At 44.6% G+C, this 20,478-nt stretch overlaps 2 protein-coding genes across 2 annotated transcripts in view; one reads left to right on the top strand and one right to left on the bottom strand.

Annotated features, from left to right (window-relative positions):
• The window catches only part of LOC119224655 (rapamycin-insensitive companion of mTOR-like), a 20,330-nt gene extending 11,636 nt beyond the window's left edge, over positions 1-8,694 (top strand). The window contains exons 22-37 of the mRNA XM_037481842.2: positions 73-199; positions 386-550; positions 725-801; positions 911-989; positions 1,103-1,212; positions 1,305-1,392; positions 1,543-1,635; positions 1,733-1,839; positions 2,194-2,423; positions 2,566-3,646; positions 5,614-5,873; positions 5,996-6,202; positions 6,294-6,446; positions 6,631-6,754; positions 6,841-6,979; positions 7,061-8,694. Of these exons, the coding sequence (XP_037337739.2) occupies positions 73-199; positions 386-550; positions 725-801; positions 911-989; positions 1,103-1,212; positions 1,305-1,392; positions 1,543-1,635; positions 1,733-1,839; positions 2,194-2,423; positions 2,566-3,646; positions 5,614-5,873; positions 5,996-6,202; positions 6,294-6,446; positions 6,631-6,754; positions 6,841-6,979; positions 7,061-7,141 (3,121 nt within the window). The 3' untranslated portion in view covers positions 7,142-8,694. The remainder of the gene's footprint in view (positions 1-72; positions 200-385; positions 551-724; positions 802-910; positions 990-1,102; positions 1,213-1,304; positions 1,393-1,542; positions 1,636-1,732; positions 1,840-2,193; positions 2,424-2,565; positions 3,647-5,613; positions 5,874-5,995; positions 6,203-6,293; positions 6,447-6,630; positions 6,755-6,840; positions 6,980-7,060) is intronic.
• A 363-nt stretch (positions 8,695-9,057) lies between these two features.
• Positions 9,058-19,155, bottom strand: npc1l1 (NPC1-like 1). The gene is made up of 21 exons (XM_037481844.2): positions 18,891-19,155; positions 17,377-17,538; positions 16,359-17,267; positions 15,674-15,967; positions 15,055-15,278; positions 14,850-14,950; positions 14,591-14,763; positions 14,328-14,456; positions 13,851-14,033; positions 13,645-13,759; positions 13,276-13,541; positions 13,081-13,170; positions 12,767-12,957; positions 11,518-11,645; positions 11,286-11,415; positions 11,147-11,202; positions 10,912-11,062; positions 10,562-10,793; positions 10,286-10,399; positions 9,931-10,093; positions 9,058-9,823 (listed from the first exon to the last, which is right to left on the bottom strand). The coding sequence occupies exons 1-21, from the start codon at positions 18,930-18,932 to the stop codon at positions 9,609-9,611; spliced, it is 4,068 nt and encodes a 1,355-aa protein (XP_037337741.2). The 5' UTR covers positions 18,933-19,155; the 3' UTR covers positions 9,058-9,608.
• Between the last annotated feature and the right edge of the window lie 1,323 nt (positions 19,156-20,478).

The raw sequence follows: 20,478 nt of genomic DNA, 5'->3' as shown, positions 1-20,478 counted from the left end.
AGAATGTAAGACCTTTGTAAGGCCATTAGATAAATTGACACATTTTATTGAGTTTTTTTTTTTTTTTTGCAGCCTGCTGAATCTGTGCTCTGTGAAGAACCAGGATGCTGTGCTGAAGCTCGCTGTATCCACACTGGACTACAGCAGAGACGGTCTGGCTAGAGTGATCCTCTCCAAGATCCTCACTGCTGCTACTGATGTAAGATGGCCTCGGCCACATACAACCGCATCCAATGAAAACTATAAATAAAGCAGCACATGTTTTCAGTTAACCCAGATGGTTTAAACGTTAATCTTCTCATTGGAGAGGTATTAAAATGCAAAGTGATACCCCCGAGATCTGCATGCTAATGTCTCCTCTTTCTCCCACGATGGCTCTGAGCAGGCGTGCAGGTTGTATGCCACCAAACACCTCTGTGTGCTGCTGCGTGCCAGCGTGGAGTTCTTCAGCAGCTGGGGCATGGAGCTGCTGGTCACTCAGCTCCATGACCACAACAAGGCTGTGTCCATGGAGGCCCTGGACATACTGGACGAGGCCTGCGAGGACAAGGTGACTGATTGTAAACACTGTCAAGTGTACTGTCAGTACAGATCAACGAAATTGTGTTTTTCTTTATTTTTGCAGTCCTAGGATACCTCATTCCCTCTCTTTAGCGGTAAAACAAGTGAACGGTGTTTGTCTGACTTTCTGTTGTCTAACTTGTTGTGTTTTGCTGCTGCGCAGGCCAACCTCCACGCTCTAATCCAGCTGAAACCAGCTCTGTCCCACCTGGGGGACAAGGGCCTCCTGCTGCTCCTCAGGTGGGTGTTTACAGCAGCACTGCTCATCTGCTGAGCACTGCTTATTCAGCTGTGTATTTAGCACAAACGCCTTTGTGAATAAACTGCACATCTTGTGTCTGGTGCTTAGGTTCCTGTCCATTCCTAAGGGGTTCTCCTACCTCAATGAAAGAGGTTACGTCAGCAAACAGCTGGACAAATGGCAGAAGGTATTATCAGGACTTTGACATACAGCAAAAAGAAATGCACATTTGCATTCCACTTACAACTTGATTTGGTTATTATATTATAATAAGACTTTGTTCTACCCTTTGATTAACAGGAATACAACCTTAAGTACGTGGACCTGATAGAGGAGCAGCTCAACGAAGCTCTAACAACCTACCGCAAACCCGTCGATGGAGACAACTACGTCCGGCGCAGCAACCAAAGGTGAGAAGCTGGATTTAGTCACGTGAGGTCACAGGATACGCTCTACAGTGTGTGTCTATAATCAATCCTAATTCCTCTGGATGTGTCTCCAGGTTACAAAGACCAAACGTCTATCTCCCTGTGCACTTGTATGGTCAGCTGGTCCACGATAAGACGGGCTGTCATCTTTTGGAGGCTCAGGTAACTCCTTCAGTTTATTTCTCGGGCCTTCCCACAGCACGCTGTTCTTTCAAATCTTTCATTTTCTGCATTCATTGTCTGGTGGGCGCCTGGTTCTGCAGATTTAGCTGCCTTTTTGCTAATGTTGGTGTTTTTTCCATTCTTCTCCAGAGTGTGGTTCCTGACCTCAGCTATACGGTTCGCTCCCCGATGCTGGACACCTGGGAGGGTATTAAACAGCTAAAGTCTGCTCTCTGGGCCCTGGTCAGCATTACTTGCTCTCAATGTCGAGCTCTGTTACTCTGTTGCTATAATAGTCACAATGAGACGGCTCTGGTTGATTTGTTGGTTTTCCTTGCAGGGCAACATTGGCTCTTCAAACTGGGGACTGAATCTCCTGCAGGAGGAGAATGTTATTCCTGACATCCTTGCATTGGCTCAGCACTGTGACGTACTGTCAGTACGAGGGTAGGCTTATCGTTTCCCTGTAAACAAGATTTTCTCATGATGGGACCACCAAATATATATAAGGATATAAAAATGCGCTGCAGAGGATGCTGCAGATCGAAACATTTCGAAATATATTTCCATTATTTGAATTTTTAAAAATATATATTTTTTTAAATAAACAAATTTCAACCCTATATATCTATAAGATATTTTTGCAAGTAATACATTTTTCAATTTCAGCACTTTTCTATGTCCACAGCAGTGTAGGAAACACTCCGGTCTCTCCCTCTTAAGGACAGGTTTTAGGTGCTACAATGGATTAGTCCAGTAAAACGCCTCGGTCCTCTACTAACTGTCCTCTCTCGTCCACAGGACATGTGTCTATGTCCTTGGTGTCATCTCCAAGACCAGGCAGGGCTGTGAGGTGCTGAAGCAGTACGGTTGGGATTCTGTCAGACACAGTCGCAGGACGCTGTGGCCTGTCACTCCTGAAGAGGTTGATGCACAGCTGACCTCTGAACTCTCCTCTGTGCCGAGCACGCTCAGTCTGAACTCTGAATCCACCAGCTCGCGGCACAACAGTGAGAGCGAGTCTCAACCAAGTATGTAGGACTTGCTTTGTCTTGCTTTATTGCGTCTTTTGTCACTGTACTTGTTCCTCTATCAGCGTCGTTGTGGCCCGGCTATTATCATAAGCCTTCCTATGCTCCTATTGTATCCTTAATTTGCTTCTTGTGCTCTCAGACGTGTACATCCTGGACGATTTTCTGGACCAGTCAGACGACCCCCCTTTCTATCTACACTCCAAACCCGTCAAGGACCGCAGCCCCTTCACAATCCTGGCCTCCACGCGCTTCGTTCGCACGCGCTTCCTAAACTCCTTGTCACTCCCCAGCAAGAAGCTGCGCTCCACCAGTGACCCCAAGACCCCATCAGGCTCTCGCACACCCACTGAGCTCAAGATGGGGAACATGAGGCGCAACAGGACATTGACGGAGCCCTCTGTCTACAGCCCCAACCAGGGGGACGTCTTCACCCCTACTTTTAATGGCAGAGGAATCCCGAAAAGTCCCACAGTCAGCCTGGAGACCTCCTTTATTGGGACTAGGGGGGGCTCAGAGGAGCAGCTTGTGGATGGCAGGCTGACCAGGGGGGGAGGCTCAGGCCTTGGACTAAGTGGTCTAGCAGGGCCCGGGGCCGTGGAGAACCCCAGCGGGGAGAGGGAGCAGAGCAGCCGAGAGCGCCTGGCGGGGGACGGCGGCTCCTCGTCTAGCGGGGGCAACGTGGGCGGAGGGGGCGGCGGAGGTACTCAGTTCAAAAGCCGCAGCCAGAGCTTTAACACGGACACCACAACCAGCGGCATCAGCTCCATGAGCTCCAGTCCCTCCAGGGAGACGGTTGGAAACCCTGAGCATCCCGAACCGGACTCCTCGGACTGTGTGAGCCTCAACACAGTGGTGTCCGCCAAGACTGTCAAAACGCTCTCCTCTCTCACCCCCCAGGCTCAGACCAACCACATGTCCACGTCCAAGTCCTCCACTGTCTCCCTGGTGCCGCCGGGCTCCTCGCACACTCTCCCCCGGCGCGCCCAGTCTCTCAAGTCCCCTTCGGTGTCCACCATCAAGAGCCTGGCCGACTGCAGCTTCATGTACACCAGCCCGCGGGACGCACTGGGCTACGCAACGCTGAAGAGGCTGCAGCAGCAGAGGATACACCCGTCTCTGTCCCACAGCGAAGCTCTGGCTTCACCGGCCAAAGACGTGCTGTTCACCGACACCATCACTATGAAGACCGGCAGCCTGGATTCCAGGTTGACGCCCCGCAGGTACGTCAGGCGTTGCTACAATATTATGCTGAAAGCATCCGTTTTTGTATTTCTTTTTGTCCCTGAATGTGTTGTTGTCACTGTAGCTTAAGCAGCCGTGTGCCTGCAGTAAGGTTTGGTTTTTTTCTCCAAACCGTGGCAATGACAGGTGTGAGTGTGTTTCTCTTTTTGTGCACCTTCTGCGTCGGTCAGGATATCGGACAGGAGGGGCACCTGTCCAGATCCCGCCGTCTTAAGTCCGTACCGCAGGCTGTCCAGAACACTTGTACCGCGGTGGGTGGACCTACGCAGTGTCCCTCTCCAGTAGAGAAGCAGCTCCTAGCACAGATCCAGACCAACGTGTGGTTGCTGTAGCTCTTTGCCCGCGGTAGTTCTTCCGTTGCTGTAGTTGCTGTTGTTATAGATGGTCAGTTGCTAGTTGCTCCTTCCTCTATAGAGCTGCAACCCTTCCTAGAAGTATAAAGGATGAGATCATGGTAGAGATACAGTAGGACATAATTACCTCATAACGTTTTGAACTTCCATCACTCATCCATCAAAAAAATCAGGTGGGGAAAGAATTTGGACAGAAGAGGCTAAAGGCAGGACTACATTTTGTGGAAATAGTGTGAGAGCTGTACGTGTGGAAGGACCGAACTCTTACTGGCGTTGTATATTAATGCCCCTCTTCACATTTACTGAAGCATTTTACCCATTCTAGTTATTCGATAGTAATTCTTAAGTGTCAGGTGATAGATTAACAGTCTAGTACATCATTCAAATCTCATTCTATAGAAATTAGAAGAGGAAACATCCATCTATTAAGGTGGAGTCAAAGATTCTAAAGAGACATGGTTGAAATTTTAAATCAACACCCAAATAAATCAAAGATTCTTAATCTCTACTCGCTTCCACGGCCTTTCTCTATATGCATCCACGGCCTTTCCCCTCACCTGACCTGTGCACAAGCACCGGAGCCGCCTGTTGCTGATTGGCCGGAATAGTTTTCTGTTGCTCGATTAAAGGGCGTATGAACAACAGATATTGTTTTGTATAATAACAAACGGCTTCTTAATTTCCAAATGAGTATTTTATTTTTTTGGTCTAATGAAAGGGAAGAAAATTGTGTGTCATTCTTGCCAAAGCTCTTGTATAAATTGCCTTTGTTCGCTGCAGAGGTAAGTCAGCCATTGCTAAAGATGGGAATTAAGTTATTTTGGAGAATGTCTCTGAACATTACTATTTCAGCTACGCTTTTGCACCCATGTGTCCGGGGTAAGTGGCAATGACAGCTGTGAGTGTGTTTTTCTTTTTGTGCACCTTCTGTGTTTGTCAGGATATCGGACAGGAGGGGCACCTGTCCAAATCCCGCCGTCTTAAGTCCGTACCGCAGGCTGTCCAGAACACTTGCACCGCGGTGGGTGGACCTACGCAGTGTCCCTCTCCAGTAGAGAAGCAGCTCCTAGCACAGATCCAGACCAACGTGTCGTTGCTGTAGCTCTTCCGTTGCTGTAGTTCCTGGTGTCCCGTAGCGTTAGTCGATTGCTGATTGTTCAATCCTTTTGAAGCTGTGACCTGCCACAAATTTAGTCAATTATGTAAATCAGGGAAAAGAAACTAATCTTTTGGAAACTTCAACCAGCGCAATTTTAGCTTTAAATGACTTTCTTGTACAGTATATTGTTTTTTTGTAAATTTATTTAAAAATAGTTTATTTGAAGCTGTGCAAATAGGTACTTGACATTGCAACACAACTAAAATGCCACTTTGGATGCACGTGTGCCTCTGCTGTGGGTTTACCGGAAGCTGCCGGCCTGGTAGCTGGCTGCAGTGGTTCAGTGGTTCGGACCCAAGCGTCCTTCCTGTTCACTAAGACCGTGTCCCTCTGCTTTCATCCAACATTCTTTCACTTATTCCTCATGATCCTTTTTCTGTCCCGGTCTCTCGCCCCGGATCCTCTCACGTACCTCTCCTCTCGCCCTCCCTAGGTTCCTGAAGGCTCTTAGCTTTGCCTCTCTGGATAAAGAGGAACTACTGAGTCCCATCAACCAAAGCACTCTTCACCGCTGCTCTTCAGTGCGCTCGATGGTTTCTAGCGCCACCTTCGGGTGTAGCGATGACTACATTGGCCTGGCGCTGCCCATGGACATCAACGACATGTTCCACATCAGAGAATCGGCCTACTTTCAGCAGAGGATCAGCCCGCCGTCGGAGGAGCGGAAACGCTTCCTCTTCGGCGACGGAGACGGTGAATTCAACTTTACGCCTGATTCAAATTTCAACCATAACGCAAAAAACCCCCGCATAAAATGTAAATACTTTGACACGAAGGATTTAGTTTGTGCTCAACTTGGGCTTTCCCGTCCGCAGGCGATCGCCCCGCTCTACCGTCGCTGAAGCAACAGTTTAGTATTTCTGAGCTGATTGTGTGCCGAGGTGACAGCCAGAACCACACGGTGGGTTCAGAGGAGACGGGCCTGCAGGAGCACACCGAGGAAAACTGCCTGTACTGCGTAGGAGCCAGCGTACTCGGATACCCCACAAAGCCGCAGATCAACAGCACACACCCTCGGGCAGGTGTGCGCTTTGCACACATTCGGTCATACACGCAGTCGTACTTTAAATCCATCACGGGAATTTAACCAATTAGGGGGTTTTTTTGTCTCAGACTTTGTCGACTTCCCGTCATGGGGGGGGCAGAGCGGCCATCGTCTGGAGGTGATGCCTCAGTCCAAGTTCTCCGGGGTGTCGGGCTGCAGCGACGCTGCTGTCTCCCAGAGCTCCATCTGTAGCACGCCCACACCCGCTGATGTTGTCATAGGTAAGAACACCATTAGCTGATACTGGGATGCGTTGTTCAAGACTCTTGATTCGTAAAAAATATTATTTATTACTGTCGTGACGATAAAATATCAAAATGAAATTAGTTTCATAACAACAAAAAAATGTGCTTGGTGGTGCTGCTTGATATTGTATTTATGGTGACAAATACTGAATATTTGCAGGCAGCAAGGTGATCTCAGAAGACGGCCCCGCCTCCCGAGTCTTGCTGAGGAAGGAGGTGCTCCGCCTCATCATCAACCTCAGCTCCTCTGTAGGGACCAAAGGCCACGAAACAGGACTGCTGACGTAAAGCTCCCTCTCCTCTTTATTCTATGTACATTTTTTGACATTTATGTTTAATTGCGACAGATCCTCATGTCATTTTCCTGCAGGATAAAGGAGAAGTTTCCCTATGCGTTTGACGACATCTGCTTGTACTCCGAGGTCTCCCACCTCTTGGCTCACTGTATGTTTCGCCTGACGTCGCGACGTTTCATACAGGAACTCTTCCAGGACGTGCAATTCATGCCTGTAAGACATAGCCATATCGTCCTGCAGTACCTGAGATTCTGCACCTTTGTATGTATTCTATTCCTATTTTCCTCTTTTCAGATGTATGAAGAAGCAGAGGGGATCCTGACGAAGCTTCCAAAACCCGTTGAAGAAGCTGGTGTCTCTCCTGAAGAATCCTGATCATCCGCTCCCAAAGCCTTGGACCAGCCTCCCAAAAACCACGGAAACAAAACCGCTGACGGTAAATAAGTTATAGGGTTGGGAAGGCAAGTTTCTGTTGCCCGGGAAAAACAGAGTACCATAGCTATGGAAGAGAAGGAAGTGGTCAGCGCTCGCCGTCGTTGGAAACTGTTTATCTGTAAACAAAAAATTTAACCCGACACGCCAAATGCTGTTTAAGACTGTTTTTTAAACAGGAAAAAGGGGGAGCGGTTTAACCAAATACTGTTTTCAGATTGGTTGGCACATCTTTAGCAACACTCAATAATACATCAACCTAATGCTAAAGGACAAACGGTATTATTAACACAAAGACTTGCGTGTTTAAAAGAAAAAAAGGTTCTATCAACATTTTATCTCTTACCAGAGGCGGTGTTTTTTTTTTTCTGTAATGAAGTGAATAAGGCATGTTGTTTTGTCGACCTAGTGATTCCTCGGACCCCTGCGTTCTTTTTTTCCTCATGAAACAAAACACTACAGAAGGGGTCCTGCTGTTTTTAAAACTTACCTGGAGCCTCCCTGGTTCATATTCCACCCCGACTTGTGATCTGTTCTAGCCAGATATGTGCTTTTGCTTGTCCTGCCTCGACACTTCCTACAACCTGTAGCCTCTCGTCCGCACAGACAGCCAATTACTTTTCTATTCCTTGTATCTCAGACAATCAAACATCACAAGTATTTTCTAAAGCACTGTATATGCCACCCTTAAACAATATGTGAGGAGAATAGCATGTAATGAAATGCTAGTTAATGCCATCCTTTACTTGCCTAGGACCTTTTTTAATGTTATTTTTTTCAGCCATTGCATTACTGGTAGGCTTTCTCAGAAGGTGGGTTGATCCTTTTTAAAAGATGCTCAGTTGTAAAGTTATCTGTATAATGATTCATTACAGATTCAGTGCAAAACTCGGCTCACAGATGTCTGCAAAACCAGCGTAATCCCAACTCTGCCCCTTCTTACCTCTGTGCTTCACTTCCACTGCATGTGCAACAAGCATGGCAACGTTCTAATGTCACCTCAACGTCTTTCTTGCTTGTAAAACTGAGAAAACAATAATAATAAAAAAAGAATAGGTTGCCATTAAATGCTGCCGTAACATTGTAGGAATATAATTCCCCTTGAATCTGTTTCCACAATGCAATATCACTGTCAGTCATTGCCTGAGATGGAGGAGGGGCCGTTGTGATGCTGACTAAAAGGTTTCCAGGGAAACAGGGATCTGTTTCCATTGGCTCGTTTTTGCTATAATGCTGCTACACAAATGGACTCATAGAGAGATGATTCATAGATCAGCTGAGTAATGTCAGATCTGATCTATTTATTATATGTCTGTACCATAGAGTGAGCTCAACCAGAGAAGAAAAAAAGTTATTTATATTTTTTCCTCAAGACTGTATTATAATTTAAAGTTGTTTTTTGTTATTTTATTTTATTTTTTTTGCCTGAATTGTGTTTTCCCTTGTATAATGTGTACAGTATGTTTTTTGGGGGGGAATTGATGACCTAAAAAAAACATACAATCCTATCAAAGGGATGCATTGTTAATAAAACAAAATTTGAAATACCCAAAATGTTTGACACTTTCCTAATTGTTTTCTCGTTTCTCTTTTGTATTTAACTGTATTTGTCGTTCCTGTCAGAAATGTTTCTCTGAAAAAAAAAAAGTAGTTTTGAACAAAGTTCTTAAACATCAGAAGAAAGTTGTGACATTTAAAGTAAAATGCTTCTGTCAAAAGACAAATCCAGATAATTGTGAAGTACATCAGCTATTAAATGCCATGCTTTCTATTTCTAGTTAAGTGTTCAATGCTAAATTAGCATAATCTACATAACAGGTGGCATATATAAAAGGTATAAACAAATCCTTAAACACGTATTATGATGCATTATTTAATTATGCAATCTTTCAGTCTTAGGCTTTCTATTACCAAAAATAACTCCTTTAAAATTGTCACATTTTACAGCAATGCCACTTTAATGCTATTGAACAAACGTTTAAATTAAAAAGTGGAGTGTGTGTTCCTTTTGAATCACTTTTAAAAAGTGCTAATGTGAAGTGTTTACACAAACAGACAAATGACATTCAATACAAAAAACAACCTGACTTATTCAAGAACATTTGTCGACTTCCTGCCCTGTCAAAATACTTGTGAAGAAGGATGTGTAGTTGTTCCACATTGTGACAGAAATGTTGACTCTTGTCCACTCTTGCATTGCTCAGAAATATTGCACAACTGTTTTTGTGTTGTCCAGTCCCACCGTCCCCTTTCTGATTGAGGTACATACTAATACTAGTAAATGATTTCCACACAGAGGTAAATACGTGACTCTTTGTTTGCGAGCTCCGTTGTCTTCGGCGTGCGTCCTGCTTCCGTTACGGAGGTTTTCTCTCGTCAGAGCTTTCAAAACTGTTCTTGCCGCTGGTGCTCAGAAACGGTCTATTCTCTCCTGTGGTTCCGCCTCTTGTGCAGGTCTGGGGTCTTCTGTTGGGGCCTTTGAGTCCCAGTCCTGTTTCATCTCATTGTTTTCATAGCTCATGTTATCATACATTTGTCTCATGCTGTTTCTCAGCTCCAGCTCCTGTTTGGCCTTAGCTTTTTCCTGCTGGAGCTGCAGCAACACAGCTTTATTCACACCAGGACCTGAGAGAAGAAAGCATCAAGATATGTAAAACATGTATTTTGTTTTGATATATAGTAGTATAATCAAGTCTCTTGCACACGTAGACAAGCAGCTATAACGTGCATACCAAAGTAGCTTAGCAGCACAGGGAGGAAGACGAGTCCGTGAGCCATCCCCAAAAGCGTGATGACGAGGTTTAATCGGAAGAAAAAGATCTGAATGAGTTGTGCTTTGGCGAATGCCAGCACGAGGATCCCCGGCAGGTTGGTCATAGCAACACCAGCAAACACCTAAAGAGTACAAAAAGATTTATGTATATGAAATAAAACAACTGTTTTTGTATGTGTGTATTCATACAAAAGTGTGTGCGGCTCTGAAAGGGAATTTTCATTTCTATGCGACCCTCATAACCCCTTCAGTACACTGACTGGTCAGTTCTATTTATCTATTTAGTTTACCTGATGACACAAAAGTTCACTTACCGCACTGCCCATGTTTGCTGTGGCTTCCATTGCTCTTTCTACACGTGTGGGCTTCGTGCTGAGTGCAAAAGATCTTGTCATATGAGACACAAACTCAACAGAGATTCCCACCGCCTGCAAACAACAAAGATAATGTAATTTAACAAAGTGAGAAATAACACTAGAAATGAATGGTAATTTAAATGGATTACAAAAAAGAAAAAGAAGCCCCCTCTAGAGACATTGTACACCTGTCTTCAGTAGATGAGCCGTGCCCCAGCACAGACCTGTTCTTACCGTGACCAGATTGATGAGGGCCACTGCGTTGTAATGAATGCCCCACAGCGTCATGACACCAACGGTATCCACGGTGATCATGATTATGGTGGTCAGGTTGAGCAGACCGGAACGCAGGTCCAAGCCCAGCAGCAGGCAGCACACCACGAAGGTCGGCAGCAGACACAAGCCGATGTTGAAGAGTCCCTCTGGCACAATAGTCAGGTACTGCTCGTAAAATACATTAGTCACCCTGCAAGGAGGATGCAAAAGAAATAGTAGTCATGAATGTGCTGTGTTTGTTTTAATGCCAATCACAGTGTAACTAATGACAACAGACTTGTAGAAGTAATAATAGTTATTGCACGTACGTGTAAGGAAATACTTCAAAGTCCGGGGAGGTGCCCGGTATCTTCCTCATGCCCATTGTGATGTTGTGCGCCAGCTCTCTGGTCCTCAGCAGAGCGGCAGTGAACTCCTGAGAGTTGGTCAGAGGTACGTGGTAAGCCATGAATCGAGTGGCTGGGGAACACAAGGGGGGGAAGGAAAGGTTCAACTGCACCGTTTCCATTACAAGATCTTTGTCTTCCCTTTACGATGCCTTACCTATAATTTCGCCACTCTTATCTCTCACCACCGCTTTGTCATAGGCTCCAAGACCACTGTTATTAGGGACAACGAGCAGTGAGACAATAGATTTTGTGTTCTTTGTTTTTGCGTATAACGTGCACACTAGGACACACACCCTTTGGGGCACTGCAGGTCCGGCCTGTTACCCAGGAAGTCAGGAAGGAAGCGGTTGAATTCTTCCACTTCGGGCCTGAGTACGCCGTCTGTAGGAATCTTCATACACTTTGATAAACAAACGAGGGGAGCTGCAAAGTCATGGAAGCAGAGTAGGTGTTAATACAATAAGGGTTTTTTTTTCTAATAAGGGTAATCTCTCTTTAAAGTTGCATTATTGGGATGATTCTCACGTTCGCTTGCAGGACAGAACTTTCCAGCATTTGGACCTAATGCATACAGGCGACAACATCTGGATCCAGGGTTCAGCCAATCAATGAAATCATCTACCCAGGAGTTGGCAGGAATAGCTATGTAGGATCTACAGATCACATTGTCAATGGGTTAGTGAAGGCAGGAAAACTAATGTCAGTATTTCAGAATGGGGGTCCATGAACAGAACATAAGCAACAGTGCGTTTGTTCGTCCATCAATACTACTGAGACTAGAGATCTAAATAATGTATTATGTGTTATACAGCTACAGCTACAGCTAGTTTCTTTTAGTTTATCATCAATAATAGAAGAAGGGGAAGCAAACTAGTAACACAGACATGATATCCGTCTTCATGTTTCTCTCGGCATAGAGACATGAATGTGGTTCATTAATTCAGAACTATTTTTTTTGACAGTGTCACATGGTTAAAATGAACACAATTTGAGCCAACATTTAAGAACTAAACTTTAAATTGATAAGCCTACACATTCTTCATGTTTTTTTTTTTCTTATGTTGTTTCAATAACATGATATTAGATTTGTGGTGAATTCCCACTCGATGAGACGAGCTTCACTGTTTGCCAATGTATGTGACTTATACCAACAGTATGTAACTTATACTTCCAATAACACATTATCTTATTGAGCTTTGTTATCTCAAGGAAACAAACCGTCGTAAATCATAATCCCCCGAACTCTCAAAATACCCTTCAGGTGATCCAGAGTTGATAGGATATTATGCTGACACCATATGTCACAGTGACCACCAGATAATATGCAGTGGGATGCATTCTTACATTGCAAGTTATATATTGTAAACGTTTTATGGTGCAGTTTGCTACAAACATGCATTTATTTCTCCCACAAATCACTCAAGTCATTACCTGAAATTTTAGGGGATGTTTTGTGCGTTTGCTCTCTCTCACGAGAGGCACCCTTTATCTGCTCCACGGCGTTCATGAAACAAAGTTCATCATTAACTAACCTGATTGGGTAGTATGTAAGAGGTTGCTACTCTGATATCAGCAGGTTCAAGGATCTTTTAATGAAAATCGTGAAGGACAAGAGAGAGAAACTCGCTGATCTGAGCAGAGGACAGCTGGCTGATGTACTGCAGAGTTCAGCTACGCAGTCGCATGTTCGTTACGACCGTAGTGCATTAGATGACGCTGGTCAAAAAGATGATAATTTTTCCAGTCCATGTTACAGAAATGAAAAAAAACTCACAATTCTGGGTGGTTGGTGGCGTACTGGATCTTTTGAGTAAGTGAGAACTGATCGCAGCCCACGCTCGAGCAGACTGCGTTCATGCCTTCCACAGTGGTGAAGTTGAAGCCCTTTTTCGTCACAAAATAAACAGGGACTCCAACCTCAAAGTATTTGTACAGGTACTGGAAATAGTCCAGCATATAAGAACCCTGCGACAAAAACAGAATCATCTTTAATAAAGTATCAATATATATTTATCTATCTTTGTGAGGTTACACTGAACCAGGTGTGTGCAGGCGTTGGTTCGTATTCCCGTAGCACTGGGTACTGACCTGAGGCATCGCCAGCTCCTGATCCAAACCCACCGTCACATTAAACATGAGAAACAGGGATCCACAGAACATGAACATGAAAACCACCATCTACAGAGAAAACAGGGCAGAGTATCTTAAACACCTGTCCAAACACCACAGGTTCATGAAGGGTAATCTAGTTTGGTGTTCTAGTTTGAGGGGCAGTAGCTTTACCACTATTATCCTGGTGTAGCCCTGCAGCAGGACGGGGGCGTAGTATTTCCTCATCAAGGGCAGCAGGAAGCCCTCGTTGGCCTTGTGGGGACGCTCGGTTGACACCGAGACACAGCAGAGCAGCTCACAGCGGTTGTTGTCCTGGCGCCGGGTGTCCAGCGACAGCAGCGCCACAAAGGCTGTCATCTGGAGTATGAAGTCCATGAGCACGGCCAGAGCAGCGTACAGAGCAAAGGTCTTCACTGCTGGCATGGTGGACAAGGCCCCTTGGGTAGCAGAGAAGACGCAGTTAGTGATTAATGCATAACGCTGATTAATGTGCGCATAAATGTGTTGTTTCGCTCATGTCGTTTGTGCAAAGGTTCCTACCTAGAAAGAAGCAGACAGACTCTGAGAGACTGCACAGGAGCATGCTGGGAGCCACGTTGCCAAGGATGCGACCGATCTGCTGCTCTCTCTTCTCTTGGGGGCGACGCACATCTCTCTGCACAAAAGTAGAAAGTCACAAGTGAGGCAAAGTCACATAAACAGATATACATCTTTTACAGAGTCAGCAGTCCAAGCAGTGTGCATACCTGGTACTCCAGAACAAAGATGAAGATGTTGTCAGCTCCAACAGCGAGCACCAGGAAAGGCACGACCTGCAGAATGACCAGCGAGGACGGGATGCCGATCCAGGAGTAGAAGCCCATAGAGGCCAGGACAGAACAGCCGACCACCAGTATCCCACCCAGACCCACCAGAAACTTGGAGTCCACCTGTAGTAGGCGGAGAGAAGAATCCAGATGTACATGCAAGTCAGCAACATTTTCTCTGTACCGCATAGTTGTTGCTGTATCATGTCTTCCGAATTGAGTAGCCCCATGGTAGCCATAAAGATAAGTGCTATTCAGCTGACTGCAGCCTTAACACTGGAGCCTCTCTTTATTATACATGTGATAAATGATTCTTGATGGAGGGTTTGGCACGTAGTCCACAGTGTGGACCAACCTACGGGCTAAATGTGAATTACATCATAATAAAAGACAGACATTGAATCTCTGAATTCTCACCAGTATGCGTTTCCATGAAGAGTACTCTCCGAGTGCCACAGAAATGTAAACAAAGATTACTGCATAGCTGATCATGAAGATGGGGATATCTTCTGCCGTGGTACGATTAATCTCATCCTCCAAAGACCTCTGAAGACCGATGGAGAAAACAGAATTATGAAAAGGATGAGTGGCTTAAAATAGCGAAGGGCAAGATAAAGAGGAAAGAAGTCATTCCCCTTGAAAAAGCAGAATGATGCACAGTTGCGAACGGTCTACTGCACCTCTGCCATGTACGCAAAGGTGAAGTTAGTGGCAGGGTTTTTCTGGTAGGCCTGGACTATTTTTAGAAACTCTGTCTCCCACTGCATGGCCACTCTGTACTTGGGGTTGTCCCGAGCGTAGTTGTTGAGGGAGAAGGTCATGATTAAAGCCTCAGCATTGGTGTAGTCGTCATCTGGCAAAAGCAACAAAAATAATCTCCAGGTTTTTCTGTGCTCATTGTACAGCTGTTTTATGCCGTCAAAGTCACGTGTCACTCACCCGTATAGCCTCCCACCGCCAGAAAGGAGAAAACTGGTGCGCCGTAATCCGCCATGCAGCTCATACGTAAATCTGTGATGTCTTGGAAGGACAGGGGGGAGCTTGAGAAGAAAAAGGAAAGTTACGTTTGAATCTCTTCAAACAATCGCAGATCCATCAGTGTTTTTCCCGTTTGATTTCAAAAGGCAGTCTGACGAATCCTCACTTGAGGCAGTAGATTAAGTGGTCTCTCCAGTCCACTTCTTTGGTCACTCCCAGCTCCGTCATGTTCACTTTAGCGTTGATGTTGTCCACGCTGTTTTGGAAGTACTGCGGCAGGCTGTTGACTGCACAGTCCACCAGGCTGGGGTTGGATGGGTTGAGAGGTGCGAAACATACATCCTTCAGACTCGCTGTGCGGTTCAGATCCTCCGACCAGAACTCGATGTTCTAAAGACGGCACAGAAGAGGCATCAACGTGTCAAAATAATAATAATCAACTTTGTCCCTGTAGTGGTTCGGTACAGATGCTCTTTGGAGCATTCAGGTGTACCCTGCAATTGAACATACTTCATCTTGTGAAGGATTGGTTGCATTAGTGAATACGGTCTCAAAAAAGTATAAATTCAGGTCTTCTACAAATATTACCTATTGCACATACTATATGGTTTGTGCAAAATTACAATACTTTCATGCCAATCTAAACCTAAAACAACGCTGTTTATATACAAATAAACTTTCCTTGCCTTGCTCCAAAGCAATCAGCGATACATCATCAATAAAGAGGAGAGAAATAGGAGAGAGGGGAGAGAATAGACTGTCAATCAAGATACCGGTCTCTTCACCTGTATTTCTGTCTGCAGCATCAGGAGCTCCATGATTAGATCTTTAGATACAATCCCGCTGAAGTTCTGCACTCCAAACAGCAACGAGTCGTAAATGTGACCTTTCCTGCCCGGCGCTGTCAAGATCAGCTGGTTGGTCCTGAAGAAAGGGTCAAAGTGTGTGTCGTGGAAATCTTTCTCCTGGCGGGCGCGGCTGTCCGGAGCAGACCACAGCTCCACTGGGTCAGTGGTCAGCTCAATGGACTTGAGGCCAGCAGTGAAAACGGCCACGACTACAGCCGACAGCAGGAGCACCTTCAATAGAGAGAAAATGTGAACAAATTAATACCATCTGGCCGATAGATAGCCTCTTTTCTTTTTTTTATCCAAAAGAGAGTTCTTTTTTAATGGGTTGATAAAATCTGAGCCGCTATAGAACGAGAAATTTAGAAATGTTCTAATTATAAACAACAATTTGCTTTAAAAGGAAGGTTACATCACTTTTATAAATGGAAAAAAAAACATGGGAAATAGAATGCCACCTTGCTCAATTGATACACGTCATTGATACCGCCTTACCTGGTCTGTAGTGACCAGTTGCAAATGTTTGCTAATCAAATCTGCTTCTAGATTATTGTAACTTCCATTGTTGCTTCAGTGGCTGCTGTTCAGCAAAAGTGATTAGAAATGCGTTGGTGAAACTAACCGTGAGAGGATAGGTGGCCATGAGGGTTCCCCAATGGGAAAACTCTTTGCTCAAGAAAGCTTGAGCCGCCATGCTGTTCCTTTCAGCACAAGTCACCTCCGACGGATCGATGACTTGCTGAGTCACATCGTTACGGTTCTGGTCTGTGCCTTTTCCTTTTCCTCTTTTTTCATCCCTCTTTTTAGAAAAAGACCTCACCAGGCAGGACACAATCAGGTAGAAAAGAAACGCAAACATCAGGAGACAGAATAAGATGATAGAAATCACGAGGAATCCGTCCATCCCGAACAGCAGGAAGGGCCCCGGCGGCAGTGCGGGAGGTGGCATCTTGGGGCATGACTCTTGGCAGTCCTGGCAGGAGCAGAGCTGGCCTCCAGATGGTGTGGTCTCGTTACACCTCAGAGCACGGCCGCTGTAGGGAATCACGCCTGCGGGAAGCCCCTCGGTCTGTCCCTCTTTTATTAGCTGGAAGTCGATGTCCAGTGGAGCCAGGCCGTTGCTGGAGTCTCCCTGGAAGTCATACCAGCGCTGGGCGTTGCACAACTTGGCGCCATAGCGACCACACATGGTGGCGATGGCAAAGCCTCCCGTGGCGGGGATCCTAACATTTTTGCACGACTGGAAGGCGCCGTCTGCAAAGGTGGTGCTCAGGAAGGCCTGGTAAGCCACCACCGCCTCCCTCGTCACGCCCTGGCTAGTGACGTTCAAAACCTTTGTGACTTTTACTGTCTGGCTCTGGTCGGGGCTGCAGGTGTTGATGCAATGCAGGTGGGCAAAGTTCTCAGCGCACGAAGGGCAACGGACCAGCACCGCCTTGGACAGGCCCAGACTCAAATCCAGGGACGTCAGCTGCTTGATGGAGCAGCAGGCGTAAGTGTTGTTCTCTCCGCGGTCCAAGATGGGACACACCTGCAGCGAGAATAGGCGCCGTTTAATACACTGTCACACCCACACACAACAAGGATTCATAAAAGAAACAACGTGAGAATGAATCCACTAAAATCACTGGTCTACAGACCTGTTTGAGTTTCTTGTAGTGTTCTCCTGAGAGGGCCCGGGCACGGCTGTAGTCCAAGCACGGGACGGTAGGTGGAAGCAGAGACCCTCCCACGGACGGGTTACGACCACACTCCTCGTAGAAAACGCAGTAGCCCGGCTGATGTTGGGCCTCTGACGGCACCTGCACAGAAGAAGGAATTGTTACAGAAGAGGAAGCCACGTTGTGCTGTAGGTAATCATAGAAGAATGCACACTTGTGAAACCTCTTTATATGCGGAATAACAATTTAACATTGAATAAATGAATTTGATTTTTTTCAAACATGTATAAAAGAAATGTATGTAACTATTTGTACACACTCTTCTCCTTTTCTTTTTTCTTTTTTTATTTAAAAAGAGCAGAATAATAAAGCCAAGACATAACAACACACCATACATTGTTCAAAAAAAAAGGAGTGGGAAGAAGTACAATACTTTTTGTGATTTCCCAACCCTTTTTAACTGCTCTTCAGTTTGTATTTGCACAGATAACCTCTCTACATAACACACCTATATACATATATACCACATATACACCTCATAACTATCCATATAAATATATAATCACCAAAAAAAATATATATACAAATATCCCTGTAAATATACATAAACTATTACCATATAGTAGTATTTATACTATTTATACTATATTATATACCATACACTAAGTTAAATACAATATAACAATCAACCCTATTCTATTCAAAGATTAATCCCGCATCATCTTCCATTAACATACTTCCTCCTTCATGTAGTTGTTTAATTAATATATGATGTACAATTAGTAAAAAGTATTACCAACACTCTAGTTAACATACATTCATTAACTCTATGGTATCTTCTTAATGCCATCTTGCCAAATTTCACATTATAATTTCTTAATTATTCAGACACATTTTTTCACTTGACTATTGTTTCTCTTTTAATATAATATAGAGATACATATAGAGAAGAGTAAATAACTCTCTTGATATGTAATGACAGTGCGCCCTAATAGTGTGAGATAAAAAGGAACCAAAAACAGAAACTCTGTAATTGTAAATGCGTTTCCTTCAAACACACCAAACAGATTATGAAATACAATGCACGTTGTAATATGTGTACAGTACACATATTACAACGTGCATTGTATTGGTTTTGTCATTTAATATTGTATGTGCTGTTGAACACACAACTAAAAAACACTTTTTATCTGAGGAGACATTTATACCACGTATATTTGTCTTTGTTGCCTGTGCAAACATTTCTCCAACCAAACCAAAGCTGTTACAATACACTCGGATACCAGCCTTACTTTGAACTTCATGGTGTTTTACTAATGAAAAAAAACTAATTTTATAAACAGAAACATCTTACACTATTACATTAAGATGTGTTAATGCTGGAGTCTGACAACATGACAATGTAAGATTATCATTCTGACTAAAATAAGTACTATGTTGAAACTTCAGTTACACAATAAAGAAGAAGAAGAAACACCAGCGGACCAACTTACCACACAAGTCAGAAAGGTGATCAGGGCTGCCGTGCGAAACATGATTCCAAATATTTTCAGCACCACAAGAGTCACGGTCTGCAAATACCGAATATGATCGAGTGGATGTGATTGACGGCTGCCCTGTCAGACGCCACATCAGACAAAGAAGACAGCGAGGGATCTCCCCTTTCGTCGGTCCCTCTAACGGCGTTAGCGTTGAGGAGGGAAAAACATCACAACATGTACGGGGTCATCGGTCCTGTGATGTCCCACCTTTCTTATCTGGTGTGATGCCGTGGTTAGCCAATCACAGCTATGGATGACAAATTTCCTGTCTGATCATTAACATGGGAGGGGGGGGGGGGAGGAGATTTTCATTGTGGAGATCAAATCCAAAGCAGCGGTGAGACACTACAGGAGAATCTGGCATAACAACCACGCCTACTTCTTCCCTTCATGTATATCTACTTACATTCTGCATCGTCTGCTTTATTGGTTCACCTAAAAAAACTATTTTGACTTTTAGACCATCTAAGTGACTCTGGTGAGCAGGATATCTTATGTACACAGAGATCTCCTAATTACCCATGAGGATGTTTTATGATCCCTTTTTGGATAAACATCTTTGAAGGAGGCATCCATGTCAACTGAATCACATCTTACAATATCAGATCAACTTTTGAATTGTGTTGTCAGGTGATGTCAAGGTCACGGCTGCAATAACACTTTCAACCAGGGTTCCATCATGTTCCAGGTTTATCGGAGCTATTGGGGGGAAGGTGCATGATTTCAGTTTGTGATAAACAGAAATGGTACAAAGGACAAAAGAAGTGGGACACATGTTATCTTAACCTCTGTGAACGAACCAAAAAAAAATATTGTTTGTAATCCCAACATTTGCCAGGTAAGATTCACTACAAAGTGAGAGAGAGAAATGTAGAAAATCTCTTGCCAGCTTTCCTCCAAGGTACAGGGTTTCAAAAAACCTTCTCTTGACCATCTTTTTTCTGACAGCTTGCTAATGTCATGACCAGATAATTCACTTTCCCCTCTTTATGATTGAGTCCTTATCAAAAAACATTCATGACCTCCCTGTGTGCAGGCGGGATGATCTTGACCTTTTGGACTCTGATACGGGCGAAGGTGTTTCCTTAGAGAAGTCTTTGCTATCAGCGAAAAACTGAGAAGACATAAAAGCATTGCATGATGGGGAAGACAATGCTCTGTCACCCTCAAGTTATTTAACTCATTGGACCCGTTTATAAAGCTTTAAACCAACAATCCTACATTTTATGTTCAAGCCAGATCACTGGGATCCTCCACCACTTAATTGTTCCATTTGTAACCTGTTTGGAAAACTGCAATAATGTTCTACCTTAGTACGACAGAGAGTCTGTGCTCTTTCACATAGAGGCGTGATTATCAGATCACCAAGACTACCAGCACCTGGGTTTTGCCCCACCCTGTTTGAGCATCTTTATCTTCCAACTTTATATTCCCGAAGATGAAAACCTTTGTGTAGGCTTGGCACATGACGTGTATGTGTGTCAACTCGCTCTCCTATTTGAGAACATCAAATGTCCTCCTTTGATGATTTTGCACTGGT

Source organism: Pungitius pungitius, chromosome 5 (assembly GCF_949316345.1).
Source record: "Pungitius pungitius chromosome 5, fPunPun2.1, whole genome shotgun sequence".
Lineage (NCBI taxonomy): Eukaryota > Metazoa > Chordata > Actinopteri > Perciformes > Gasterosteidae > Pungitius > Pungitius pungitius.
The sequence above is the reverse complement of the archived record's forward strand: the minus strand, read 5'-3'. Positions and strand labels throughout refer to the sequence as shown.

What these genes read in the sequence shown, in the direction of transcription:
- npc1l1 (XM_037481844.2), bottom strand. Translation starts at nt 18,932, where the DNA reads ATGTTTCGCACGGCAGCCCTGATCACCTTTCTGACTTGTGTG. An exon ending in GACCTGCAGTGCCCCAAAGG is followed by an intron (nt 11,203 to 11,285) that starts GTGTGTGTCCTA and finishes CCCTAATAACAG; the next exon opens with TGGTCTTGGAGCCTATGACA. An exon ending in CAGCAAACATGGGCAGTGCG is followed by an intron (nt 10,094 to 10,285) that starts GTAAGTGAACTT and finishes TGTACTCTTTAG; the next exon opens with GTGTTTGCTGGTGTTGCTAT.